Source organism: Gymnoscopelus braueri (assembly GCF_963280865.1).
Source record: "Gymnoscopelus braueri genome assembly, chromosome: 5".
In the NCBI taxonomy this organism is placed as follows: Eukaryota; Metazoa; Chordata; class Actinopteri; order Myctophiformes; family Myctophidae; genus Gymnoscopelus; species Gymnoscopelus braueri.
In genome coordinates, this window is record NC_137606.1 from 1653648 (window position 1) to 1679006 (window position 25359).

Here is a 25359-nt window from a genome sequence, read left to right on the forward strand (position 1 = left end):
ACAACTTTTAACCATGGTGTCCCTATTTTGGGAAAGTCAATTAATTTTTTTTTTTTTTTATAATAAAATAGCAGATCTATTGAGATCTATAAAGCTGCCAACGCGTAGTGACCTTATTAGATCTTCTATCATTGCCGTTTGTCGTACAACAAAGTATACAGCGCTTAACTGGTTAAGGATGCACTGACGCATACACACATAACTACACACACATAATCATACATGTACTGTACCTACGGCTATTTAAGAATACGCTGACACAAACACACGTATGCACGTGCATGTGCACGTGCACACGTGCTGGACTGGCCGTGACATGGGGAGGTCAGGTAGGGTCAGAGCGTGATCGCTCCCCTGAGACTGTAAATTAATTGAATGAGAGAGGGATGATCAGAGAGAGAGAGAGAGAGAGAGAGAGAGGGGGAGATGAATGAACAGATAGGAGAAGACTGAAAGAGAAAAACAAAGGAAGGACGGATGGATGAGAATAAGACAAAGGGAGGGGAAGACGAGTGGAGCAGAGAAAAAGAGGGAGGGGAGAGGAAGAGTGAAGAAACAGAACGAGGGACGGAGGAGGGAGGTCACCTAGAGTAGCGTTTCTCAACGACTGGTACGGGTCCCCGCCACACACCCACACACACACACACACACACACACACACACACACACACACACACACACACACACACACACACACACACACACACACACACACACTACAGTAACATACACAGATACACAGATACAGATACACAGATAACAGATGAACAGACCCATCTCATATTTGTATTGAACAACATAGATTCCCATAGTGTTATTATATTGTAATATATTGATAATAGTGTGTTAGTGTACAGATGGAACCATTTTTTAAAATCTTTGGGACCCTAAGTTCTACACTGTACTACACTGTAGAATTCTCATTCTACAGTTTTAATTTAACTCTGAGAGTGTACAGATGAAACCAAATGGACCCGTTACAGACCCGCAAAGGGTCCATTGAGACCCCGACCCCTGGCGGTCCCCAGACCAGACGTTGAGAAACAGTGGCGTAGATGGACCAACAGAATGAGACAGAGGGGATGAGTAGATGGGGTGGGGGGGGAGAGGAGGTCAGGAAGAGAGCATGGTTAGAGGAATGGGGAGGGCATACAGTAGCCTATGAGAGGAAGGCAGAACAGGGAATGGTAGGAACCAGAAAGAGATGGATGGATGGATGGATGAGGAAGGGTTACACAAGGACAAAACAAGGGAGGGGGGGGAGATGGGAGGAGGAATGAGGAGAGTCATGGGATGGACGGAGAGAGAAAAATATTTTCTGTTTAGTTCCTTTCTTTCTTTATTCCGCCCTTTCTTGAAACTGCAAATGATGGGACCGTTTGGAGGTCTGTCACAGCACACTAAATATATGTAACTAGCTGTACAACTGTTGAGCACAGAGCTACCTGTGGAGAGGAGTCAGGTTACAGAACGAGTACGCACTGTAATGTGTGATAAACTGAGACCATCTCTAGGTTGACCGATAGACAGACAGAGCGGCCTGTAGTAATAATAATAATAATAATAATAATGCTAGCTTTTGTGGTCACAGTTTAAAAAAATTAAATGTCAGGCCATTTAAAGATGGATTATACTAATGAATATCAATGTTCTAAGTGTGGTCCTAATATGTTTCACTCCATGTCACTCAGCAATACTGAGTGTATATCATTTCATCCCAAGATGCACTAGCCCAGGGGTCCTCAACAGGCGGACCGCGGTCCATGACCGGACCGCGGGACACCTCTCTGCAGACCCTGGGAAAATTAAAATTAAAAAAATAATAATAATAATAATAAATAAATTATTTATAGGCTATTAATCTGCGAGTTACCGCGATCGCGAGTCACAATTGACCCTAAAACCGAAATAAAGTAACAAAAAACGGGGGGAAAAGTACCCGAATCCGCCGGAATCTGCGTATTTGTGGACCTTCAAGATTTGTTGTTGAGTACCCCTGCACTAGCCTAACAGTGGGTTGGGACCCATTTTTGGGTCGTGACCCATTATTAAAGGTCGTGGGTAAATATCCCCTTTTTTAATTTCCTACATTTTTGAGCGGTGCCGCTCCAACAAGTGATCGAGTGTGTTTGTCCGTATGTCTGCATGAGCACGGCAACAAGCACAGCTGAAAGTGCAGGAACCACTGGCCTAACAGACTGTGTGCAAATATGCAAACATTTAATCTTTGACACTATTAAGAAGATATATAATAAGAAGTAAGGTTCAATCATTGTGTTTTCACATCATGTTTTATTTAGAGTCAATATTAATTATGAAATCGTTCCAAGTGCTTCACACATTTGATGATCTGTGTCTTTTGATGTTTAATGCAACAAATTCTGTCCTATATCGTCTCTGTCGGGTGGAAACCTCATTATGTCCAAAACTGTTACTTTTTTTTGGGTTTTTGCCAGCAACAATTTGAAGTACAACAAAATGAGGACGCATGGTTTTACTGGAACTCAGAGACACACCCTACTCTACTGATTTCTCACTGGATTAAAAAAAATGTCGCAGTGACACTGCCCTGTTTTAGACCACACACATCCCCCCCCCCCCCCCACACACACAAACACACACCTACTGCCCACACAGACCTACAGTGCATTAAGGAGGTACAGGTGAGGATGCTCCTGCACGCACACACACACACACACACACACACACACACATCGTACCGTACACGTGCACAGTCAGGCATACATCCACGCATGTCTTTGTGCACACGCACACACACACACACACACACACACACACACACACACACACACACACACACACACACACACACACACACACACACACACACACACACACACACACACACACACACACACACACACACACACACACACAGAGAGAGAGAGAGAGAGAGAGAGAGTAACATACACAGTGAGACACACACTATGACTCTTTGAATTAGTGATGAGGAGCTGTGCTCGTGAATTATTCAGCAGCAGCCAGAGAGAGAAAGTTGCTGAAACTAAATACGGCTGGAGGAGGCGGTGCCAGTGCATGAAGTCAGGCTGTGGCCTGGCAGGCTGAGACAGTAGGGCAGGACAGGGGAGACCACCCCCGTGCCACTGTACAACAGAGGCTGTTCACACAGCTGCAGAAAAAAACTTTGCACGCACGCACACACACACACACGCGCACACATACACGTGTCTAATATCGAATAGATAAGAAACCTCTTATCTTCACATTCTAACTTTTTGTGTTTTTGCGCAAATTAACGCCCCTTCTTGATGCCCTACAGCGTTCTTAATAATGGAGAGAAGAAGAAGAGAGCATCACACAAAAGCATAAAAAGTAGCAGATCTACAAGCTCGAAACGCGGCTCGAAAGCGGCGCGTTTCGAGCTTGTCGATCTGCTACTTTTGATGCTCTTTTTTTTTATCCTGAAAAGTAACAGTTTTGTACATATGAGGTTTCCAACCGACCGAGGTCCGAGACAATTTACCTCCCGCAACCGAGTGTGGATATCTATCTCACAACTTGCTACCGGATGTTCAGTACACAATGTAGTAATACTGTAGCTGTTATACAGTACGCTATCACAGTCAGAGCTTTTAGTGCAACCTACAGTAGAAAGAGGTAAGAGTGATTAATGAGCACCACAGCTTCCCATAAATGATTCCCATCATTTACAATCGTGTGTAGTAACACTTCACCGATAGCCTTCGTACGAGTCTAAAAGCCCCATTAGCAAATCAGTATGGTTCATCCTCTGAGGAGCATGAATGAGCACATCAAATTCCATGACAATTCAGCCAGATGTTGTGAAGATGTCTTATTTGGATCCAAAGAGTTGGAAGTACAAGTTTCATTGCGATCCGCCCCTTAGGGACACTAATGGGGTCAACAAAATCAGTAGGGTTCATCCTCCAGGGAGCATGAAGGAGCACAGCAAATTCACTTGAAATCGAGCTTTAGAGATATCATGTCTGAGATCAAAGTGTTGGACGGTCAGACAGACGGATGGACAGACAGACAGACAGACAGACAGACAGACAGACAGACAGACAGACAGATCGAGGCATCCTTAAGAGCCATGCAGCCAGCAGGAACCAAAAAGGCTCCTCAAGTGCAATGTGCTCCATTTTCTCCACATAATATACCGTAAATTTCGGACTATAAGCCGCGACTTTTTTCCCATTTTTCGAGCCTGCGGCTTATATAACGGTGCGGCTTATCTATGGATTTTTACAGCTAACGGCCACTAGGGGACCTCCTAAATCTATGGATTTTACACCCGCGGCTTATAGTCCAGTGCGGCTTATATATGTACAAATCATTCAATTTAGCTGCTGCGGCTTATATTCAGGTGCGGCTTATAGTGCGAAAATTACGGTAATTATTAGTCAAACACTGTATAAATATCAACAGTTACATTATCATATAATCAATCAACCTCTACTGGAAATCTCTGTCCTACCTCAATGCAGTCCAGTAGGAATCTTTGTAATGCCCACTGAATGTTGAGTTTCTCCAACCACTCCTGGGCAAGCTCTCTGTTCTGGTTCCCTCTGGGAGACAGAGGGAGAGGAAGAGGTGCAGCGAAGTTGTGGAAGAGGAAGAGAGGGTGGGAGAGAGTGGTATATAGAGAGAGAAAGTGAGGGAGGGAGAGAAAGGAGTTTCATTAAAGCAAGGTCAAGAAAAAGGTACTATAAAACGATTAATGCTTATTTATAAATATAAGTAACTTTGTGGAGACTTTGGCACTTTAAATCATTAATCCGATCAATGAAATTTGCATCTTCAAAGTGCCTAGCTGTCATTGTAGCCAAACCTCAGGCGATACGTTTAATAATGGAAAGGCAGTTGGCCCCATTTTGCAACTGTTGTCGGTTGACTAGGGTTCATGTCGTTTACTCTGATCTTACACTTTGTAAGTCACTCTGGATAAGACCTTCATTAAATGCCAACATTGTAAACTGTAAATTGCACGCAGTGGATGGTTGAATTAGAGGTGCATCGGCAGGTTCATCCTCGCCTTCATGTGTTTGGTATTAGAGGTTGTTTTATTTGCAAATCAGCAGCACACTGCAATTTTGCTGTCAAATGAGGACCATGATTGCTTCGCCCATTTGATTGGACCCAGGTCAACCAGTGTAAAGTGAGGCATGTACTCGTCTTCTGTGCTAAATTCATCACTTCAGTTGGTAGAGGCGCACCCAGATTGATGTCTCCAAATCACACAGACATGCTTTATGTTATGCTTGTTTGTTTCACTTTGATATGAACCCTCAATATCTCGGGTTACGGGTATCTACGTGTGTATATATCTATGGTCACGGGTGCTCCACCCTTCTCTGGTCCCACAAACACCAAAAGTCTGTAGCCACACCCCATCCACCACTTCATGCTTCATTTGGGCCCTATTTCCCCAATATAGGGCCCAACGTTTTGAACGAAATAAACCCCTATAGTATGTAAACAAAGCCACTAGAATGACACTGACACTTGTTTGTGCGTCAGTGACACACACACACACACACACACACACACACACACACACACACACACACACACACACACACACACACACACACACACACACACACACACACACACACACACACACACACACACACACACACACACACCGCCTCACCTGCCACATAGATTTCATGGTGAGGTGTCCTTGACTCAACAAGGCCAGGCTGCGCTCCCTGTTTCATTCATATTCAACAGTCCCTAAGGCTTTGTCATCTCTGGCCCACTATTATTCCTCTTCTTCATTATTCTATTATTCTTGGCCAGCTGCTTTGAATAATCAGTTCAGCAGACAGCTAGAACCACGCATTAGCAGTTCCCCGTTGGTTCTGTGCTCAAAACCAGCACAGAACCAAAAGAGATGCTGACTGCTTAGAAACAACAAGTGAACAATCAAGTGAACCACTTGAGCCCGATATACTTAGTTGACCGGGGACCCCCAGGGCTAGTATTTCGCTCTACACCAAATCTGTTCACCCAAACAGCCGATCTACAAGCTCAAAACGCGTTGCAATGTTGTGAGCTTGTAGATCTGCTGTTTTCGCTGAATGTCCCCCCCCCGCCCCCCCAGAATAGGAGATGCTAGGGTTCAAGTATTTAAAACATGGGGGTTTTGGAGCACATCCTACCTGTTGGCTAGCGTGTCGACCCGCTCCCTGATGCGCTCCGAGTAGATGTTGTTCTGGCTGATGAGGCTCTCCCCGGCCTCGATCACAGCCTTGATCCTGTGAAGGTTCAGCTCCATGGTGGTGGTGAAGTCCTTGTGTTTCTTTATAGCAGCTTCCACTGTCTCTACTGTGGTGGGCAGCTCCACGTGGGCCAGAGCCGACTCCTGCAAGATGAAGAAGACAGACAAAAAGTATGATGACTCTTTGTTTTTAAGAAGTGTGGAAAGTCCAGTCCCCTCTGTATACTTTTTTTTTCTTCTGTATGTTTTTCTTATTGAGACAGACAGCTAGAGAGACAGTGCAGGTAAGCAAGCTATGAGTGAGAGTGCAGTCAGCAGTCTGTGGCAGTAAGATATTTGACACTTATTGGAAAAGAAATGCGCTGCTCTCCAATTCAAGGCCCCGAGGCTAATATGGAGAAGCCCTTAGAAACAAGCAAACCCAGAGAGACAAATGTTCTGGCACGCACGCACGCACGCACGCACGCACGCACGCACGCACGCACGCACGCACGCACGCACGCACGCACGCACGCACGCACGCACACACACACACACACACACACACACACACACACACACACACACACACACACACACACACACACACACACACACACACACACACACACACACACACACACACACACACACAGAGGAGTCATGGCGAGCTGTGCCATGTGACATTTCTGTTTAGGGACAGAACTGCACTGCATGCAATACAGTAGCCTGGAAACCAGACAAATCTGCCAGAGCTAGAAGGAAAAAAAAAGAATTGCCCTGGCATTAGTCTGTCCATGACAGGCTAACAATACACATATTGTTGGGCAGAAACCTCTTATCTCCATATTCTAACTTTTATCTTTTTCCGCTATTTAACGCCCTACTTGATCATACTACAGCGGCACACAAAAGCGTCAAAAGTAGCAGATCTGCAAGCTCGAACCGTGGCACAAAGCGACGCGTTTTGAGCTTGCTACTGTACTTTTGCTATTTTTGTATTTGAAAACTGAAAAGTAACTGTTTTGGACATATGATAGAGACAATATAAAGCCCAAAAATGCACTGCTGCAGGATGCTGAACCAACAATAAAATGGTTTGTATATTCATATATAACACATGGACTTTATTGTTTTTACAGGAAATGTGGATATGCAGAATCAAATATCATGATTGCTACATTTGCTAGTCATGTCATTGGAAAATTAATTGATGCCATCCTGTCAATCAGAAAAAATATATAAACGACTCCCACATATCCATCCACACATGCACGCACATAGCCTGGTTCCAGACGAATCTGCCTTTGCAAAATTGCACCGCACTTTAGCCCTCGGCAGATTAGGTCTGGCCCCCCTCAATAGAGATTTCATTTCTCTCCCTCCGAAGTCGTGAGGGACCAATCAGGGCCCAGTATCCAAATGTGGGCGGGCTTATCACCTTATTTGGAGCAATGACGTACAATGCAGGAGACTCATTTTCAGTTTTTCACAACAAAGATGGACGCCGCCATAGCATCGGTAGTAAACGCGTTAGAAAATATTTCTTTTCTAAAAGACGAACAAACAATTGCCCTTAAAGCTTTTGTTGGAAAGAAAGATGTGTTAAGAATAGTTTCATCTGGTTACCAGACTAAATACGAGTGGAGCTAGCTTTCGTTGTTTACTATTTCAGCACCGGCGCTTGTGTGTGACGTAACAGGAAGCACTGCTCTGATTGGTTTAGGTCTAACCAAGAGAGTCCGTTTGGATCTATCGTTCATAGGGACCAGACTAATATCCACTCGTGTGATATTGTCTGGCCACGCGAGGCTAGCACGCACGCACGCACGCACGCACGCACGCACGCACGCACGCACGCACGCACGCACGCACGCACGCACGCACGCACGCACGCACGCACGCACGCACGCACGCACGCACGCACGCACGCACGCACGCACGCACGCACGCACGCACGCACGCACGCACGACAAGGTCTCCTACTACAGTGGTTATCAACCTGTGTCTCGGGACCCCCAGGGCGGTCCCCAAATGATTTTGGTGGGGTCCCCAGATGATTTGCTAAATGTGCAATATTGTTTTATGTAAACAAGTAAACAAACCAACATACAGTGTATACAGGGTATACAGTAGTATCTGCACATTTCTAAAGTGACAATTTGTATCACATATCTAAATACTGAATCAAGCAACTTAAAAACTGTCAGGGGGGCTCACAAAAGCCTGAATAGATGATAAAATTACCCACTTTTAAAAAAAAGTGAAATATCCCTTTAAGAAAGAGGCTATCTTCACAATATTCATCTGTGGAACTGAGTCAAACTAAATGAAATGCCTCAAAACTCCTACAATTCCAAATGCTTGTCAGGTTGGGGGCGTCCCCAGTTCAAATATGATTATTTTGGGGTGCCGCGGCTTGAAAGGTTTGAGAGCCACTGTCCTACAAAACACAGTGATAAGGGTGTACTGTAGCATACTGTATCTACAGTTAGTAGATGTTGCTGCTACAGTGGCTCCTGCTGTTCTACATAATATCACATCACACAGGGATACTCCATACCTCTGCCAACAGAAACAAGTAGCTGCTGGCATACACAGACGCACACACACGCACGCGCACACACACACACACACACACACACACACACACACACACACACACACACACACACACACACACACACACGCACACGCACACGCACACGCACACGCACACGCACACGCACACGCACACGCACACACACACACACACACACACACACGCACACACACTCCCCCACACACACACACACACACACACACACACACACACACACACACACACACACACACACACACACACACACACACACACACACACACACACACACACACACACACACACACACACACACACACAGGGATTTCCCATCTATAGCCAGAGCAAGACTAGGTGTCTCAGCAATAATATTGCTGTCTTAAAATTTAAATGTCTTTCGTACATGATTCTTTGAGGCCCTGCTGCACTCACTATTGCGGCTGTACCTAGGCAGTTCAAAAAAGCAGCGAGGAGCTAAACATGTTAATTTAACACTGTATGACGCGCACGCACAAATAATTCAGGTCCACTCCAATCCATGCGTTTGACCATTTATTCTCCACAACAACGCACGTAAAATACAACAGTTCCCGGCAATTAACTATTGTAAACCAAACGTGGATGTTACGTTTGTTGCAGTATTTAGTTGAGGTCAACAGAAAATTGTCATCTCCCATGCTCACCCCCTCTCTGTCCAAATTCCACACTACTGTGCACTAAGGCTGCAACTAACGATTAATTCCATCGTCGATGAATCGGTCGATTATTTTAACGATTAATCGGATTATCGCACTTATTTAGCAATTACCTTATAATTTAGATTTTAGGTTGTTTTAGGCATGTTCTATCTAACAATAAAGACAATACAGATGAATAATTAATTAAAGAGGTGGTGCCATGGTTTTGCACTTTTTCTGTTTTTCATGAGGTTGATAGAACTTCATTAAGCCCCCTGGTGGTGTTTTTATGGTGTTTTATGTCTTCTCTGACTATTTTGAGTTTCTACCTGGAGGCTGAAACCTTGAGGGTCAAACGTGCCAATAGAAAAACAGCCCTTTAGTGACATAGTAAAAATATACCCTCCCCTCATTATCATAACACAACAGGTGTGGGCATGAGGAGGAGGAGGGACTAGGACAGGTGGGTGGTGCTAAGGTGGTGGAGGAGATGCTAAGGTGAGAACCAGGTATACTTAATGAACTGGAGGCGTGTCACATAAAAACATAACTTTAACAATTTCTGTACACTTTTTTGAAAAAATCGTCCTCCTATAACCATAATACCTGATGATTATGCTTTGGGGGGGGGGGAATCACTGAAAATCACGGCACCCCGTCTTTAAAAAGTACATGTTATACAATTTTGCTCAGCTGCTGGTTAAGCTACTACCCATAAAATACATATCAAAATAAATAAAAGGCACCTTATGGTACCTTTTATCTTCTTCTGACTGCTTGATTTGATTAAAAAAACATTTTAGGCTAAAGGGTAACAGTACTCTTTTTAAATGGATACAGGATAGGTGGGCACAAGGGACATCTATCTGGGCACCTCGACGTAAAATTGGCTATTTTGTCCAAAATGTTAAAAATTTAAATATTAGAAAAGAGGTCTTAACACATTCCCTGTCCCTTTTTTTTATTATCGATTATCAAATTCGTAATTGATTAATGTAGTAATTGATTTTAAATCGATTAATCGATTTGTTGTTGCAGCCTTGATTAACGCCATGATTACTTATTAGAGTGGCAGCGGAGCTCCGGTGATCACGCCCACCACCACCACCACCTAATACCAGTGCAGTGCCCAATCTGTCAATCAAGTGTGCATACCATACGTCAATAATAAAACGCGAGACTTATATCTGAAAGTCACCATATGGCTCCTACACTCACTATCCAACATTTGTAAAGCCTATATCTGTTTAAGTAACGTGTTGTACTGTACCAGCTTGTTCACAAAGAAACCCAACGAGATTTCAACTCAACAATGATGTAAAGATGGATTATATCTGTTCAATCACTTAAATCCCAGCATCTATTCAGCTGAAAACCAGTGTTGATTTTGTCGACTAAAACTATGACTAAATATATTGACAATTTCGTCATCAAATAAAAACTAGACAAAAATGTTAGTGAGGGACTAGTGGAGAAGAGATCCAGTAGAAATAAAAGACAAGTCATTTTATGTTTGGTTACGCTCAGTTTGCGCTCTGAAAATAGCAGATCTACAAGCTCACAACGTGTCGCGCTGCGACGCAACCAAGTGTAAAATCAGCCATTAAGACGCCATCAAGGCACCGCCAACATACATTTTAGTTGACTGAATCAACTGTAGCTTTAGTCGACTATAATCTTATGATATTTAGTCGACTAAAACTAGACAAAAACTAAAACATTTCAGATGACTAAAATATGACTAAAACTAAATGGAATTTTATTCAAAAGACTATGACTAAAACTAAATCAAAATTTGCTGTCAAAATCAACACTGCTGAAAACCTTCGCAGAAAATAGCCAATCTACAAGCTCACAACGAATAAATAAATAAATACAAAGAACAGGGTTTAAGTGGTTAATCAGCTGATTGTGATGATATGCTGTATGAGTCTATAAAGGTGCATGGGTCTCTCTCTACCCCTCCTCCACCTCCTGGCCTCTCCTCCCTCAAATATCCCCCCATATAATATATAATATGCCCATATATGGAGATCTCTGTATCTGTCAATCCTCCGTTTTGTCCATATATGGGATTGCCCCATTTTGTGCCCATACTGTATATTGAGCTGACTGATTTGTTTGCGCCTGACGACACATTGACAACACACTCCATAGTGGTCCTCCCTTAAGCCAATTTTAATATAAGGGTTAGATATTCTTACACCTGGGAAAATGTATCAGTAGTAGTAATGTATCATGTAGTAGTAATCATAAATAACATTTTTTAAAAGAAATAAGAATAGGATTAGATAGAGTGTCGAGAGCAGTAGTGGAAAAGGAATCACATTTCTTACTTAAGTAAAAGTATCAATACTGCAATGTAAAAATACTCCGTTACAAGTAAAAGTCCGGAATTAAAAATGTACTTGACTAAAAGTACAAAAGTATTGGTATCAAAATGTACTTAAAGTAGCAAAAGTACAACGTGCTCATTATGCAGAATGTCCCATTTCACAAGTTTTCAAATGTATAAAATGTATAAAAATCATTGCAAATATTGTGAGCTTGTAGAGCGGCTATTTTCAAATGGCCGAAATGTATATAGAGCTGAAGTGGTTACTGTATGTTTTGTAATAATAATCAAAATCTACAAAGTAACTAAAGTTTTAAAATAATTGTAGTGGAGTAAAAGTATAATATTTGCCTCTGAGATGTGGAGTAGAGGTAAAAGTACAGAAAATTGGAAATACTCCAGTAAAGTAAAAATAACTCAAAATTGTACTTAAGTACAGTGCTTGAGTAAATGTACTTTACACCAAGGTCAGAGAGAAGGGAGATAAGCAAGACATGACCGGAGTCAGATTCTAACAACTTGCGACTCACATAGAACGTGTGGTCTGTGCACTAACTGACTGAGCCACCAGGCGCCCCCTCTCACCTGGTTATTGAGGAAGGATTCGGCCTGCTTGACGTCTCGAAGGAACAAGTGGAAGATGTGGGCTTGGACTAGCACCTCCCTCCGGCTCTCCCACATCTCCAGCAGCTTGTTCCAGCCCACGTCCAGCTTCTGGAGCCACTGTTGCAGGGCAGCGTGGGGCAGCGGAGACTCCTCGGTCTCTAACAGCTCATTCACCGCCTGCAGCCGCTCGTAGTCCTCCTCATAACTGGTGGGGGGAGGGGGGGGGGGGGCAACGATAGTTTTTTGTTTAGTTTATATATTCTTTTAACACTACGCCACCCAACGAATCCCCTCACATCAAAATGTATTGTTATTATTATTATCATAGAAGATCCTGATCCTTAAGGAGAATAATATTGATTTGTCATGGGTTTTCAATCTATGGAGGAAGACAGAAAAAAATTGACATACATTGTTGACATAAGACTGACATGTTGGGGCGCCGCTGGCCTAGCGGTTAAGGCTCATACCACATACAGGCTCTAATGCAGCCTGACAGCGAGGCACAGGTTCGATTCCCGAGCCGTGTGTCCCTCCCCCTCTCTCTCTCCCTGATTCCTGTCTCGCTCTACTGTATACTATCAATAAAGGCAGAAAAGCTCCAAATATAAACAAAAAAAAACCAAAACTAAAAAACTGATGTGTAAAGCCAGTGATGAACCTTTAAATTGTGGAAAATCTGCCTCATAAATAAGGCAAATAAATGAAAAAATGTGTGCTTGTGTTGAATTGAAATAGGAACTCAAATGTTAATCTTTGGAGATGAGGGTCCATTTCTCCTTCTAACATGCAGTCCTCAAAGCAGAGGGTACTTGCACTCACTGCATGAGAACATCTCACTGTATGTCTTGATGAAGGTCATGCGACCAAAACGTCTGCAAAATAAAAAGAGCCTCTATTCTACAAAAATAATTTCTGTAATAAATATAACATCAAATCAGACAGTTATTCAAACACATGGGCCCTCATTTATCAACTTTGTACAGTATGCAACCAAAACGTGGGCGTACGGTTATTTCAATACAATTCTTGGCATTTCTCATCTGTCGTAGCAGATGATCGAATCTCCCATCAAGTCTCAGCTCGTGTACGCAGCATAGTCGGAGAATCTAAACGATGTTATAGGTCAAGTCCTTAATCAGTCACCTATTTGAACAAGCTTTGACATTTCCACATTGACAAATGATGTATCTGGCTCTATTCAAACTTTTATGCGCGTGTACAGTAAGACGCAAAAGGATTTTCAGGACCGCTAGAATCTTTTCATGGAGAGTGACGTCTCCCAAGGCATGTCCTTCTGGACTTATGCCACAATTTGGAACATCAGTTAAGGAGAGAAACCCGATGCTTCAATGTCATACCTGTGCCAGTGCAGGTGCTCTCCAGGTTGGGGGTTTTGGCTACTGGGACTTCAGCGGGAGATTGGGGATAGTTCCGGTATATCACAGCCAACAATTAGAAGAATGCTCAAGTCCCTTCATCGGCAACATATCCAATTTCCATACAATAATGCTCAACAAACCGTGATTAAAAGATTTACGGGAATTCAGCATTTCGTAATGTGATTGGTGCGATTTATTGTAGGCTGCCCATTTGTGTTTGAAGCCACCATCCATGAATGATTAATACACATTTATCAATGGTAAAAACGATTATTCCATAACAATTTGTGATGCCAGCCTTGCCAGGATATCTCTCATAAACACAGCGGGGATGCACGAGTCCTTCATTTGTCAAAACAGCCACACAGTGACACATCTCCTGGAGGGCACACTGCAGGGTCCGGGACAGAGTCATCTCCCCGGTGAAGCGTTACATTTATATTCATTATTAAAGTATTCCAATGATGAACATTTTGGTATGATTTGGGTACTAGCCTAGGTGACAAAGGTTATCCCCTCACAGAATACCTTGTAATTCCACTGGCAAACCACCATGCAAACCACCATGCAACAGAGCAGGAGACAGGACCAAATTTACCGCCTCTGAAATTACTTTTTGGCAAGTTGGCTAATCAAAACGGTAAAACGGACAAGGCGCAACGTTCAGTCAAATATTTGTATTTATGCGATGCAAGTTTCAGGTTTTCGTTCATGCATTTTCACGTGTCATTGATGGCTAGAAGTGAGCGATTTACTACTGTATCTCTGCGGCTGCCACACACTGACCACATCACTTCTTTTAACGCTACTATTGAGTTGGTTCGATTATGCTTGCAACGTTAAAATATCTATCTCCACGTCGGAGAAGTTTTCCTTCTTGGCCATATTCTGCTTCTTCAGGTCGTAAAATCTCGAGGGTCGATGCCTCTGAAACAAGAATATTTAAGGCCGTGGTATTTAAACGACGATCGCTTTCAGCCGCCACATTTGTCAATACCCAACCATTCTTACGCTGTGATTGGTGGGATACGACCGTTTCATAAATCCCACGTGAACCCTGTCGCGGGATGATTGCTGCTGTCAGATCTGCACTGATGGTTTCTATGTTAGAGTGATGAATGAGGGCCACTGTGTGACAACCTACCGCCCGATCTCCTCCTTGAGGGCAGCATGTTTATTGATGAGTTTCTCAGCCTCTTCCAGGGCATTGGGCAGCTGGTCTGAGGCTGCAGCCGTCTGGGTCTGGACCAGCCATGTCAGGAAGGAGTCCAGGTCCTGCATGGACAGAGGAACACGTCAGACATTGCTTCTACCATGCTCGGTTCTGTTCTGTTCTGTTCTTTCCTATCCAGTTCTGTTATGTTCAATATAGTCAGATCGGACTGCTGTTCGTTATTGCTATTTTGATTATTAGTTAGGTAGACAGATTTGGGGGTTCTAAAGTGGTTAGGGAAGTGTTATTGATTTAGTTTATGGTTTGGTTCCTGCTCAGCCCTGTTCACCCTTTTGTACTTGTAGCATCTCATTATATCTGATCTTGCACCGACGGTATGTTTAAAACTACTTCACTCCAATGAAACTTAAAGGAGAATTTCGCCTTAGGCGTTTCAATACCTTTATTTGAGGTCGTTATTTCATCATAAGTGTGGTCCGGGACCCCCAGTTCCTTCCGTCCGGACCAATGGCGGGCGGAAGTATCGCGAGACGAGATTTCAAACGTGATTTCAGACAGACCACACACTACAGATATATACAAGAAAAAACTATTTTCGAGCGACAGAAATAACCGGAAATCGCTTGTTATGAACTGGGGGTCCCGGACCACCCTTATGATGAGATAACAACCTCAAATAAAGGTAAGGAAACGCCTAGGGCGAAATTCTACTTTAAGTTTTGGCTTATACCATCTTGCCTTTGTTGAGTCCCTACACCCCTACACCCAGAGGATCTTAACAATCCATTCATGTTCTTTTAGCGTCGTTTTTTGATTCGGGCAACCTGTGTAGTAAGGAGAACCACAGTGTTACCTGTTAGTAAAAGACTACGGTTTACAGATTATGGATGAGGCTTCACAAGCCTCTGTGAGAAAAAGTCTATACATTTTGTTCTGTACCTTATGTCAGTGGTTCCCAACATGGGGTCACTCTGGGACCCCCAGGGGTCTGTTCCAAATGGAATGGGTCCATTTGGTTCCATTTGTACTCTATCTCTGTGTTAAATTGACTCTTACATATTACAGTGTAGATTGGGCCCCAGAGATAAAAACTCGAATCAAATTGGGGGGGGGGGGGGGGGGGTCAGTGGTCTAATGCACTTAACAGTGGGTCGGGACCCATGTTTGAGTCGAGGACCAATTTTTATGGGTCGAGAGTAAATATCACCTTTTTTTCATTTCCTACATTAAAAAAATGATATATATATTTCAAAAGTAATGTAAACAAAAAAAAGTCACAACTTTTCCTCAATTAAAAACAATTCACAATTTTAATCAATAAAATCAAGTGAAAAAGGACTTCCGCACACCCAGTCTGTTTATAAGCAGGTGCGTAGGCGACAAACAGTAGGTGAGATCAATCTGGAAAGATATACCCGCAGTCCGCACACTGCCACTTGCACTTTCAAGAGAAGTTTTATTTAATGTAAACATTAAATACAACTTCTACTTGAACTTGAACTTGTCAGTGTGCGGGTATGTCTTTCCAGACAAGCACAACGCGGTGCGAAGCGCCGCATTGTAAGCTTGTTGATCTGCTATTTTCACTAGTTTGGGTCCCGGGCAAACGTCTATTTTCCTTTTTTGGGTCTTGAGCTAAAAAGTGTGTGAACCACTGGTCTAATGCATGTGAAAAAAGGTTGTGAATCACTGCCTCATACAGTATGAACCTCTGTGTACCTGTATGAAGCTCTGTAGTCTTCCAGCAACCATCAGAGAATCCTCACAGCCCTGTAGAGTTTGTTTTAACTCCTCCCACTCCACACTGATGCCCTCAAAAGGCACCAGCACCTCCATGGCCCGGCCCGCATGGGCCGTGGCAAGGTACTCGGCCTCCTCCTGTGGGACAAGAGTATAAAAAAACACATGTTGTTTTGGCCGTGGTGAGTAGCCAACTCAGTAGCTACAATGGGTACTTCTTGTAGCATTTGGCCGATGTAGTTCTATCTTTTTTGATTGATTGATTGATTGATTGATTGATTGAATACTTTATTAACAGTTTGCAAATAAGTACAGAGGTACGATTTACAATGATTGTTAAAAGGATAACACAAAAAGCCCTAGGGACTTGTTTCCATTGTGGTCCTGTGTATTCAATTCATTAAGACATTTAAAGGCATACAATAATAAACAAGACATAATCAACACTAGTAGCAATGAACGTATATGTACAGTAAACAGTTGGGGGGGGGGTTATTTCTGGTGTTAAGCTTAGAGGGCTTTTCTAGGACCATTTACACATTGCAGACAGGTGCTCTTTTATGGCGGTTTTGAAGGAGGGTAAGGAGTTACACTTTTTGATGTTTGTTGGAAGGGCATTCCACATTCTGGTGGCAGAGCAGTTGAATGAATTTGACCCCATGTTTGTGCCAAATCTGGGTTGAAAATATGGGTTGAGTGAGATCAGTGGAGCTCCCTCTGGTATTGTGCCTGTGTGTGTCTTCCACGTTATTGAAGTAGTCTGACGGGTACATCATGGGTATCCCTGTTTCCTTGTGTATCTTGAAGACCAGGCCCAATGCAAGTTGCTTTACTCTGTCCTCTACCCTGAGCCATAACACCCTAGCATAATGTACTGTACTTAAGTACACTTTTGAGGAGTATTTCCCATTTTCAGTACTTTTACTTCTACTCCACTACATCTCAGAGGCAAATATTGTACTTTAACTCCACTACAATTATTTGAAAACTTTAGTTACTCAGATTCAGATATACATTATGATATTATGAAACATACATTAACCACTTTAGCCCTATTTTATACATAGGCTATTTAAAAATAGCCGATCTACAAGCTCACAACGCGTCGCATCGCGACGCGTTGTGAGCTTGTAGATCTGCTATTTTCAAAAAAAATTGTACTTTTACTTTTGGTACTTTAAGTACATTTTGATGCCAATACTTTTGTACTTTTATTCAAGTACATTTTGGATACTGGAATTTTACTTGTAACAGAGTACTTCTACATTGCAGCATTGATACTTTTACTTAAGTAAAACATTTGAGTACTTTTTCCACCACTGGGTTAGGGGAGTTCTGGGTGTGAGGCCTAGTAGTAACCTGACCAGTTTGTTTTGAGAGGTCTGAAGCTTTGTGTATTCTATCTGTATATGTGCACCCACATGCTTGTTGCCTGTACAGTGAGTACTGTCTATCTTGTATCCTTTTATACTGCAGTGGCCACTGCAGCCTATTTCTCTTCATATATTGACATATTGTAACACAAAACGTGCGTCCCTGAGGGTGTTACTGTAGCTACGGAAGCATTTCTGCTGCCCTCTGACTGCTGAAAGGAGAACAAAGCTTGAATTGTACAAACAATTTAAATTTCAGTCCAGCAGGGGGAAAAAAAAAGGAAAGAAAAAATTTGGGGAAAAATCAGTCCAGTCCCGTACCTCTGTGCACCTCTGTGCCGAATTGTACCGAATTAACCAAAATAAAGTAAAAAAAAAAAAAAGAATAATAACAAACCCACCCAAAACAAACGAAAATGTTCTCATGCGCGCACTGCGCGTGCGTGCATGCATGCGTCCCCCGATGTGTCATTTTGTGTCATTTTACATTCAGCGCCCATGGTGAATGCTAACGCCATAATGTATTAATCTGCTTATTATTGATCACGATCATCTTCTAATTCCCTTCCTACCAGCAGGTGCAGTAGTTTTCCCACCTCCATGGTGGAGAGGCAGCTTCATTATCATTTTTCACATGGCTTTTTGGCTTCTGGTTGACACACTTGCGTGATCCTGAGAAAAGAGCATGCAGTGTGTATTTGTGCTTAACCCATTAAAACCGGGAAAGCATAGATGTGTCATTTTAGATTTGAGCTATATAGCTCATCGGTTCTCAAAGTGAGCCCACCCCCCCCTTGGGGGGGTTCCAAGGGGGTCCCCAACTAAATTAGTTGATATAGCATCACAATAATTTTAACCACTTTAACCATTGTTTTATACTTTGGCCCAAAAAATAAATCGTGATTTTTTTTGCAAATCTTCGAATATATATAATATATATTATTTTTCAAATCTTAGCTTCTGGGGGTCCCTGAACAAAATATTTTTTAGACGGAGGGGTCCGTGGCCAAATACATATCATTTTGGGAGTCCTTGACGTGAAAAAGTTTTGAGCACCACTGCTATCGCAACATAGGTTTTCCCACCATTGCATGTGATTCTATTTATTCTATTTTTTATTTAAACTCTCGTGCATATCTTTCCATTCTCTCCAACCGTACCTGCAGGTGCAGCAGCTTGGGCTCCAGGACAGTCAGGGCACCCTCCATGGTGGAGAGACGCCGCTGCAACGCCAGCACTCCCCCCAGGTCACTGCCCACGTACTGGGTCGCATCGATGGCCTTCCTCTTGTCCTGGATCTGGGACTTGATCTCGGCACACTCCAGCAGGTAGTTCTGGAGACGCAGCACCGAGTCCAGGTGGTCCTTCTTGTGCTCAACGAGCTCCACGATGCGATTCCACCTGGGGAGAGAGGAGGAGGAGGAGGTGGAGAGAGGAAGAGGAGGTGGAGAGAGGAAGAGGAAGTGGAGAGAGGAAGAGGGGGTGGAGAGAGGAAGAGGAAGGAAGTGTGAGAGGGAGCAGCAGGTAAAGGTGCGTCCACACACAAGCGCCGAGTCACCGGCAGTGTTGATTTCGTCGACTAAAACTATGACAAAAAATATTCGCTGACTACCTTTTTTCACTGACGAAAACTAAATAAAAACGAAGCTATGATGACTAAAACTAAGACTAAATATACTGACAATTTCGTCAACAAACTAACAGACTAAAATGTGATTAAAACTAAAAGGAATTTCTTTCAAAAGACTATGACTAAAACTGAATCAAAATTTGTTGTCAAAATCAACACTAGTCACCGGAAGTTCCACCCACTCCAATGATATGGATTTGATTTCTGTTTTTTTCTCCATATCATTGGAGTGGATGGAACTTCCGGTGACTCGACGCATGTGTGTGGACGCACCTTAAGGGAGGCACAGACGACAGGAAAGAGATAGGAATCGGTGGTGGAAAGTAGCTAAGTACATTTACTCAAGTACCGTACTTAAAGGAGAATTTTGGACTAAGGTTTTCTTACCTTTTCTATGACGTTATGATATCTTAGGATGAATGGTACAGTAGAAACATTTCATAACTCCATCCCGGGTCCGCCACAGCTTAAAACGTGCGCGGATAGGCCTTGCGTTAGATCGCATATTTTAATAGCTTTTTATTTTTAATTTTTTGGTGAGATCTGACGTTCATAGTGACAGAACACTGTCAAAAAAAAAGAAGAAAAAAAAAAAACAGAAGTCTCTCTAGACGAGGTTGAAATCTCGAGATTTCAATCTCATCTAGCAAGACTTCTGTTTTTTTTTGTTTTCTGGGGGGGGTTTCATAGTGTTCTGTCACTATGAACGTCAGATCTCACAAAAAAAGAAAGAAAAAAAGCTATTAAAATATGCGATCTAGCGCAAGACCTATCCGAGCACGTTTTAAGCTCCTTTAAGTAGCCTACACTTTACAGAAATGTTGTACTTTACTGGAGTGTTTCCGATTTTCAATACTTCTCACTACATCTCAGAGGTACATATTTTACTTTTACTCCCCCACAATTATTTGAAAACTTTAGTTTCTAGTTACTTTGTAGATTTTGATTATTATTACAAAACATACATTAGCCATTTCAGCCCAATATACATTTCGGCCATTTGAAAATAGCCGATCTACAAGCTCACAATGCGTCACATTATACATTTGAAAACTTGTGAAATGGGACATTCTACATAATCTTTCTGCTTTTGGTAAGAAAACTTTTGTACTTTTACTCAAGTACATTTTGAATTCCGGACTTTTACTTGTGACAGAGCATTTCTACATTGCAGTGTTGATACTTTCACTTAAGTAAAACATTTGAGTACTTTTTCCACCACTGATAGGAATGTAAAAATACATGAGCCACAATCTCTCAGTAAACTCCAATGTTGGTGAAGGTCCAACGCGCAGAAAGGTTGCATCACTGTTGTGGCCATAATAACAGTAAACAACACCCTGTCAGCAAAAGGGCAGCAATTAGTGAGAGCTGATCGGGAGTGTTGGCCGTTGAATGGAGGGGACAACAGAGGATCAGACATGACGACTCTCTGGTCTGTGGTTTGAACCCAGGCTTGCTCTGCCCTCCATGTCGTCATCCAATATGTTCTGCTGATCCTGATCCAGACTAGCAGGTCTCACACAGCACGCAAGCACACACACACAGCACGCACACACGCATGCACACACACACCCAGACAGCTCCATATGTGACTGTAATGAGGTAATGGCAGAGCCATTCATAGAGTGACAGAGGGCTCAGCATGGCCTAGCAAAGGGCAGGAAATCAGCATGGAGACAATGACCTCATACCTAAAAACAGTGGAAGGCGTCAGGACAGGAGTAGAAGCCTCGTAAGCAATAAATATGAAATATAATGTTATAAATTAACATGATTTAAACAGGAAATTAAATGAGAAACCATAGAGAGAAAGGAAAAATAGTTTGCCATGGATTTAACCACGTAAGCCCTATTTTATACTTCATCATACAACGGTGTCGAGCTAAGAATAGTATAATGACATGCCCAAAATAGGGACACCAGGTGAAAAGTGGTCTGTCATTTATATAATGGAACACAATGGGTGTCATGGCAAATGTACTCTGGGCCCTATTCTTGCCAGTGCTTTACCCGCGCCCGTTGCCCGCTACCTGTGAATTACGCATAAGGGAGCTGGCACTGTCCCTAAACGGTATCTTGCAGCCGCTATACACTCCCGTTATTTGCGCCTGGAGGTTTGCCCGTGGGCGTGTTGTTGCGCTTTCCTTAAAATGGCTATCTTGCCCACACACATTTGGGAAAGTGCATAGCGGATTCTAAAACCACTCGCTGTGCCAAATTCGTTTGGTAGAGCGCGCCTGCAATGTTGGGAGTCGGCCGGGGCGCACAACGGCACAACATTCAAAGGATCCCTCTCTCTCCTAATTCTCAATGAATCTCTGTGATTCTAATTTTCCTATCATCAGCAGAAGTGAAAGTGTCAATTCCTTGTGTCAATTGTGTTTTTATAAGATGATAGTCTATTCAAAGAAGACAATTTGTGTGTCGCGCAATGCTCTCCAAATTACACACTTCAGTTTTATTCATCGATTACACAGGAAATAATTAACTGATTCCATGGGCAGAGAGCAGTGTTGCCAGATTTTGCAAGAGGAATAAGCAACCAAGTCTATGAAAACAAGCCCAAAATAAGCGACTATAGGCTATGTCGGCTATTTGAAAATAGCCGACATATATAGGTTTGAAAATAGGCGATCTACAAGCTCACAACCGCAACCCAATACTACCATTATTTACAAGCAACTTTACAGAAAAACAAGCCCAACGTAGCTTATAATAAGCAGACCTGGCAACACTGGCAGAGAGGGAGAGAGTGTAGGATTGCATTGGGGATAATGGCTTGCGCAATCTTCTCTTAAAGGCAATGGCATCTGACACAGTGATTGGTTTTATTATTGTAACGCCCAAACCACACCTATGCACAATGTAACGGCTAGCGCAATTGTTTTAGGGATAAGGCTGGTGTCCCAGAATAGCAACTTTTGCACGGTAACGCCCCTTACCCAATGCTAAATCCCCTAGTGGGTTTAGGGAGTTCGGACGAAAATAGAGCTATCTATGTACAAGCGGTTAACTCATAACTGACACCAAAGACACATTAGCTTTAACAATAATGATAAACAACTAGCTTATATGATCCCTGTCCCACACACAATTCCTAAGAAACATTAAAACATTTTACAATGCAGGCAAAAATACATTATTCGCACTGTAAATAATTGATTGGCTTACTGCTTTCAAACCTGTGTGAAGCTGTGTATACAGCACTGTATGTGCCATGGCGGTGAAATATTGCATCCACTCCCCTACCACAAGTATTCATTTTTGCAAAAGCAGGTATATAAATCTAATTAAAATACTAAAGTGCTGCTACATACTGTATAGTATATAAGAAATAAGGAAAACAATATTAGGAGAAGTCATATAAAATCATGAAAGCATTAGAATGCTCAAAAGAGATCTAAAGCAAGTGTTTTTATAGTGATTTGTTTTTATAGTGGTGGGATGGGGTGGGTTGTTTTGGGTTGTTTTGGACTGGCACAGATGGCCACACTGGGATGGCCACCGTGTGCCAAGGTCACCAGGATCTAGGTTGATATGACTACTGCTGATACACAGCCCTAATGGCCAATCAGAACGACTGAAATCCAGGCCACAGCCTATAGAGGTGATGGAGATGGAACGTACTGTAAAGTGTAGTGCATGCTGTTTTTCGGTTCACAGCTGGGCCTGAGAGACACGGGGGACAAGTATCTAAGATAAGAAGAGACTCATCCTTTTATTTTAAATTGACATCTGGGGCATTTAGAAAGAGGATCCCCTGTATAATTACTGTACATATCCTTTTATATATACTGTATATTTTATAATTTCTGCTTTTATCGTTTCGCAATAGAAACAGTGAGTAGAGAGACAAGAAAGGTGGAAGAGAGAGGGTGGATGACATGCAGCAAAGAGCCTTGTGTTGGATTCGTACCCAGGCTGGCTGTGGGAAGGACTATGAACTCATTTATGTAGTACTGTATGCGAGTATTGTTTTCGTAGGTGCGGCTTGTGATTGGCTGAAACGGGGGGTAGAGAGCGCTCAGCTGTGTTCACTTGGACCGCGCGCGTGGCGGTGTAGACATGTCGGAGGTACTGAAACTAGGGGGGGTTCTTAACTCGGACGGCGCTGAGTCGGCTGAAGCGGACTACGCAACGTTCGGCATGGCGACTCGCTCGTCTAAGCTCTCTCGGCGGTGCCTCTCGTGGCTCAAGTCTGCTTCAGACGGTGCGCCTCCATCACCTCCGGCCGAAAACAAGCGCTCCCTTACTTTTCCTACAGAAACAATAATAGTGTACTGTATAAGCTCTTACCAGGTGAGCCACCGGGTGCCCCACACCATACAAAAGGGAACTTTCCCTTCCTCTCCCACCTAACCTTGTCTCCCTGTTCTTTCTGCCTCTCCCCTGCTTCCAGACCCATCCTCTCTCAGAGGAGTGAGAAGGAGATATGCTGTAAATCAATGTTGTTACTAACAAGCGGGTTGTCAGCTTTCAGTCTAGAGAGAGCCTGCCAACACTTCCACATCTGTGTGAATCATAATCTGAGTCACTTCTAGCGACAAAAACAAAAGGAAAAGAAGATGACTTTATCGGGCAATGTACGTATGCAAGGTAATTGGAATTTGACTCTCTGCATCACTCCTGGGTACATAAACAGAGTGCTAAACAAATGTTTTTGTTTGTTTGTTTGTTGTTTGACTGGAATGGACTGGTAAAACCACTCTGTGTGGTACACTCTCCTACAGAAGGCTGAGAACGACACAGGGTATTAGTATTACTGGTGGTATCAAACATTTTCAAACACGTTTTTCTTCTTGAAAAATGTCAAAACCTTTCAAAAGTAGAGTGCAATGTGACGTGTTGTGAGTAATATGTTTGCATCTTCGACACTGTCGTACGACAAAGTATAAAATAAGGCTTATCGGCATAAGTCATTTAGTATCAGCATTGGTATTGATATTGGCATTAGTATTTGTAGTATATTGTGTTCCTTTCAGTACCTGGAGTTGAGGTGATCCTGACAGCCTCGCACCTCAGTAGAAGAGGGGTGACCTCCGTCCAGGAGCTGTTGGACTATCTCATTGACGTCCAGGATCCTCCCCATCAGGCTGTTCATCTCTTGGTCCAGACTCTCAAACCTACATGAAGGAGAGAGAGATAGAGATAAAGATAGAGAGAGAGAGAGAGAGAGAGAGAGAGATGAGAGTAATGAAAGCAGTGTGAATTTTTTTCCCAAACTACCACATATAAACATGGCACTGTGTAGCTAAGTGGGTTGAGCAAGGTTAAAGAATTCATGTTCATAAATATATTTGTATAAATATATATACATACACACACAGTCACACACTGTATATGTATATCGTTGTCGGGCAGAAACCTCTCATCTCCATATTTTAACTTTTTGTGTTTTTTTTCGTAAATTAATGCCCTACTTGATCATACTACAGCGTCACACAAAAGCATCGAAAGTAGCAGATCTGCAAGCTCGAAACATGGTGCGAAGCGATGCGGTTTGAGCTTGTAGATACTACTTTGATCTTTTTTTATTTGAATCCTGAAAAGTAACAGTTTTGGGCATAATTAATTGCAGTTTTATTCTTATGAATTGCATTTTTATAGCGCTTTTCCAAGTGCTCAAAGCGCTTTACAATGGTTCATTCAT

The 25359-nt window shown here is 42.7% G+C and overlaps 1 protein-coding gene across 1 annotated transcript in view; it reads right to left on the reverse strand.

The window, feature by feature from the left end:
* sptbn4b (spectrin, beta, non-erythrocytic 4b) overlaps positions 1 to 25359 on the reverse strand; it is a 148311-nt gene that overhangs the window by 64426 nt on the left and 58526 nt on the right. The window contains exons 18-24 of the mRNA XM_080428827.1: positions 24695 to 24832; positions 19237 to 19477; positions 16683 to 16841; positions 14934 to 15064; positions 12387 to 12612; positions 6171 to 6373; positions 4481 to 4571 (exon numbers count right to left, since the gene is read on the reverse strand). Of these exons, the coding sequence (XP_080284953.1) occupies positions 4481 to 4571; positions 6171 to 6373; positions 12387 to 12612; positions 14934 to 15064; positions 16683 to 16841; positions 19237 to 19477; positions 24695 to 24832 (1189 nt within the window). The remainder of the gene's footprint in view (positions 1 to 4480; positions 4572 to 6170; positions 6374 to 12386; positions 12613 to 14933; positions 15065 to 16682; positions 16842 to 19236; positions 19478 to 24694; positions 24833 to 25359) is intronic.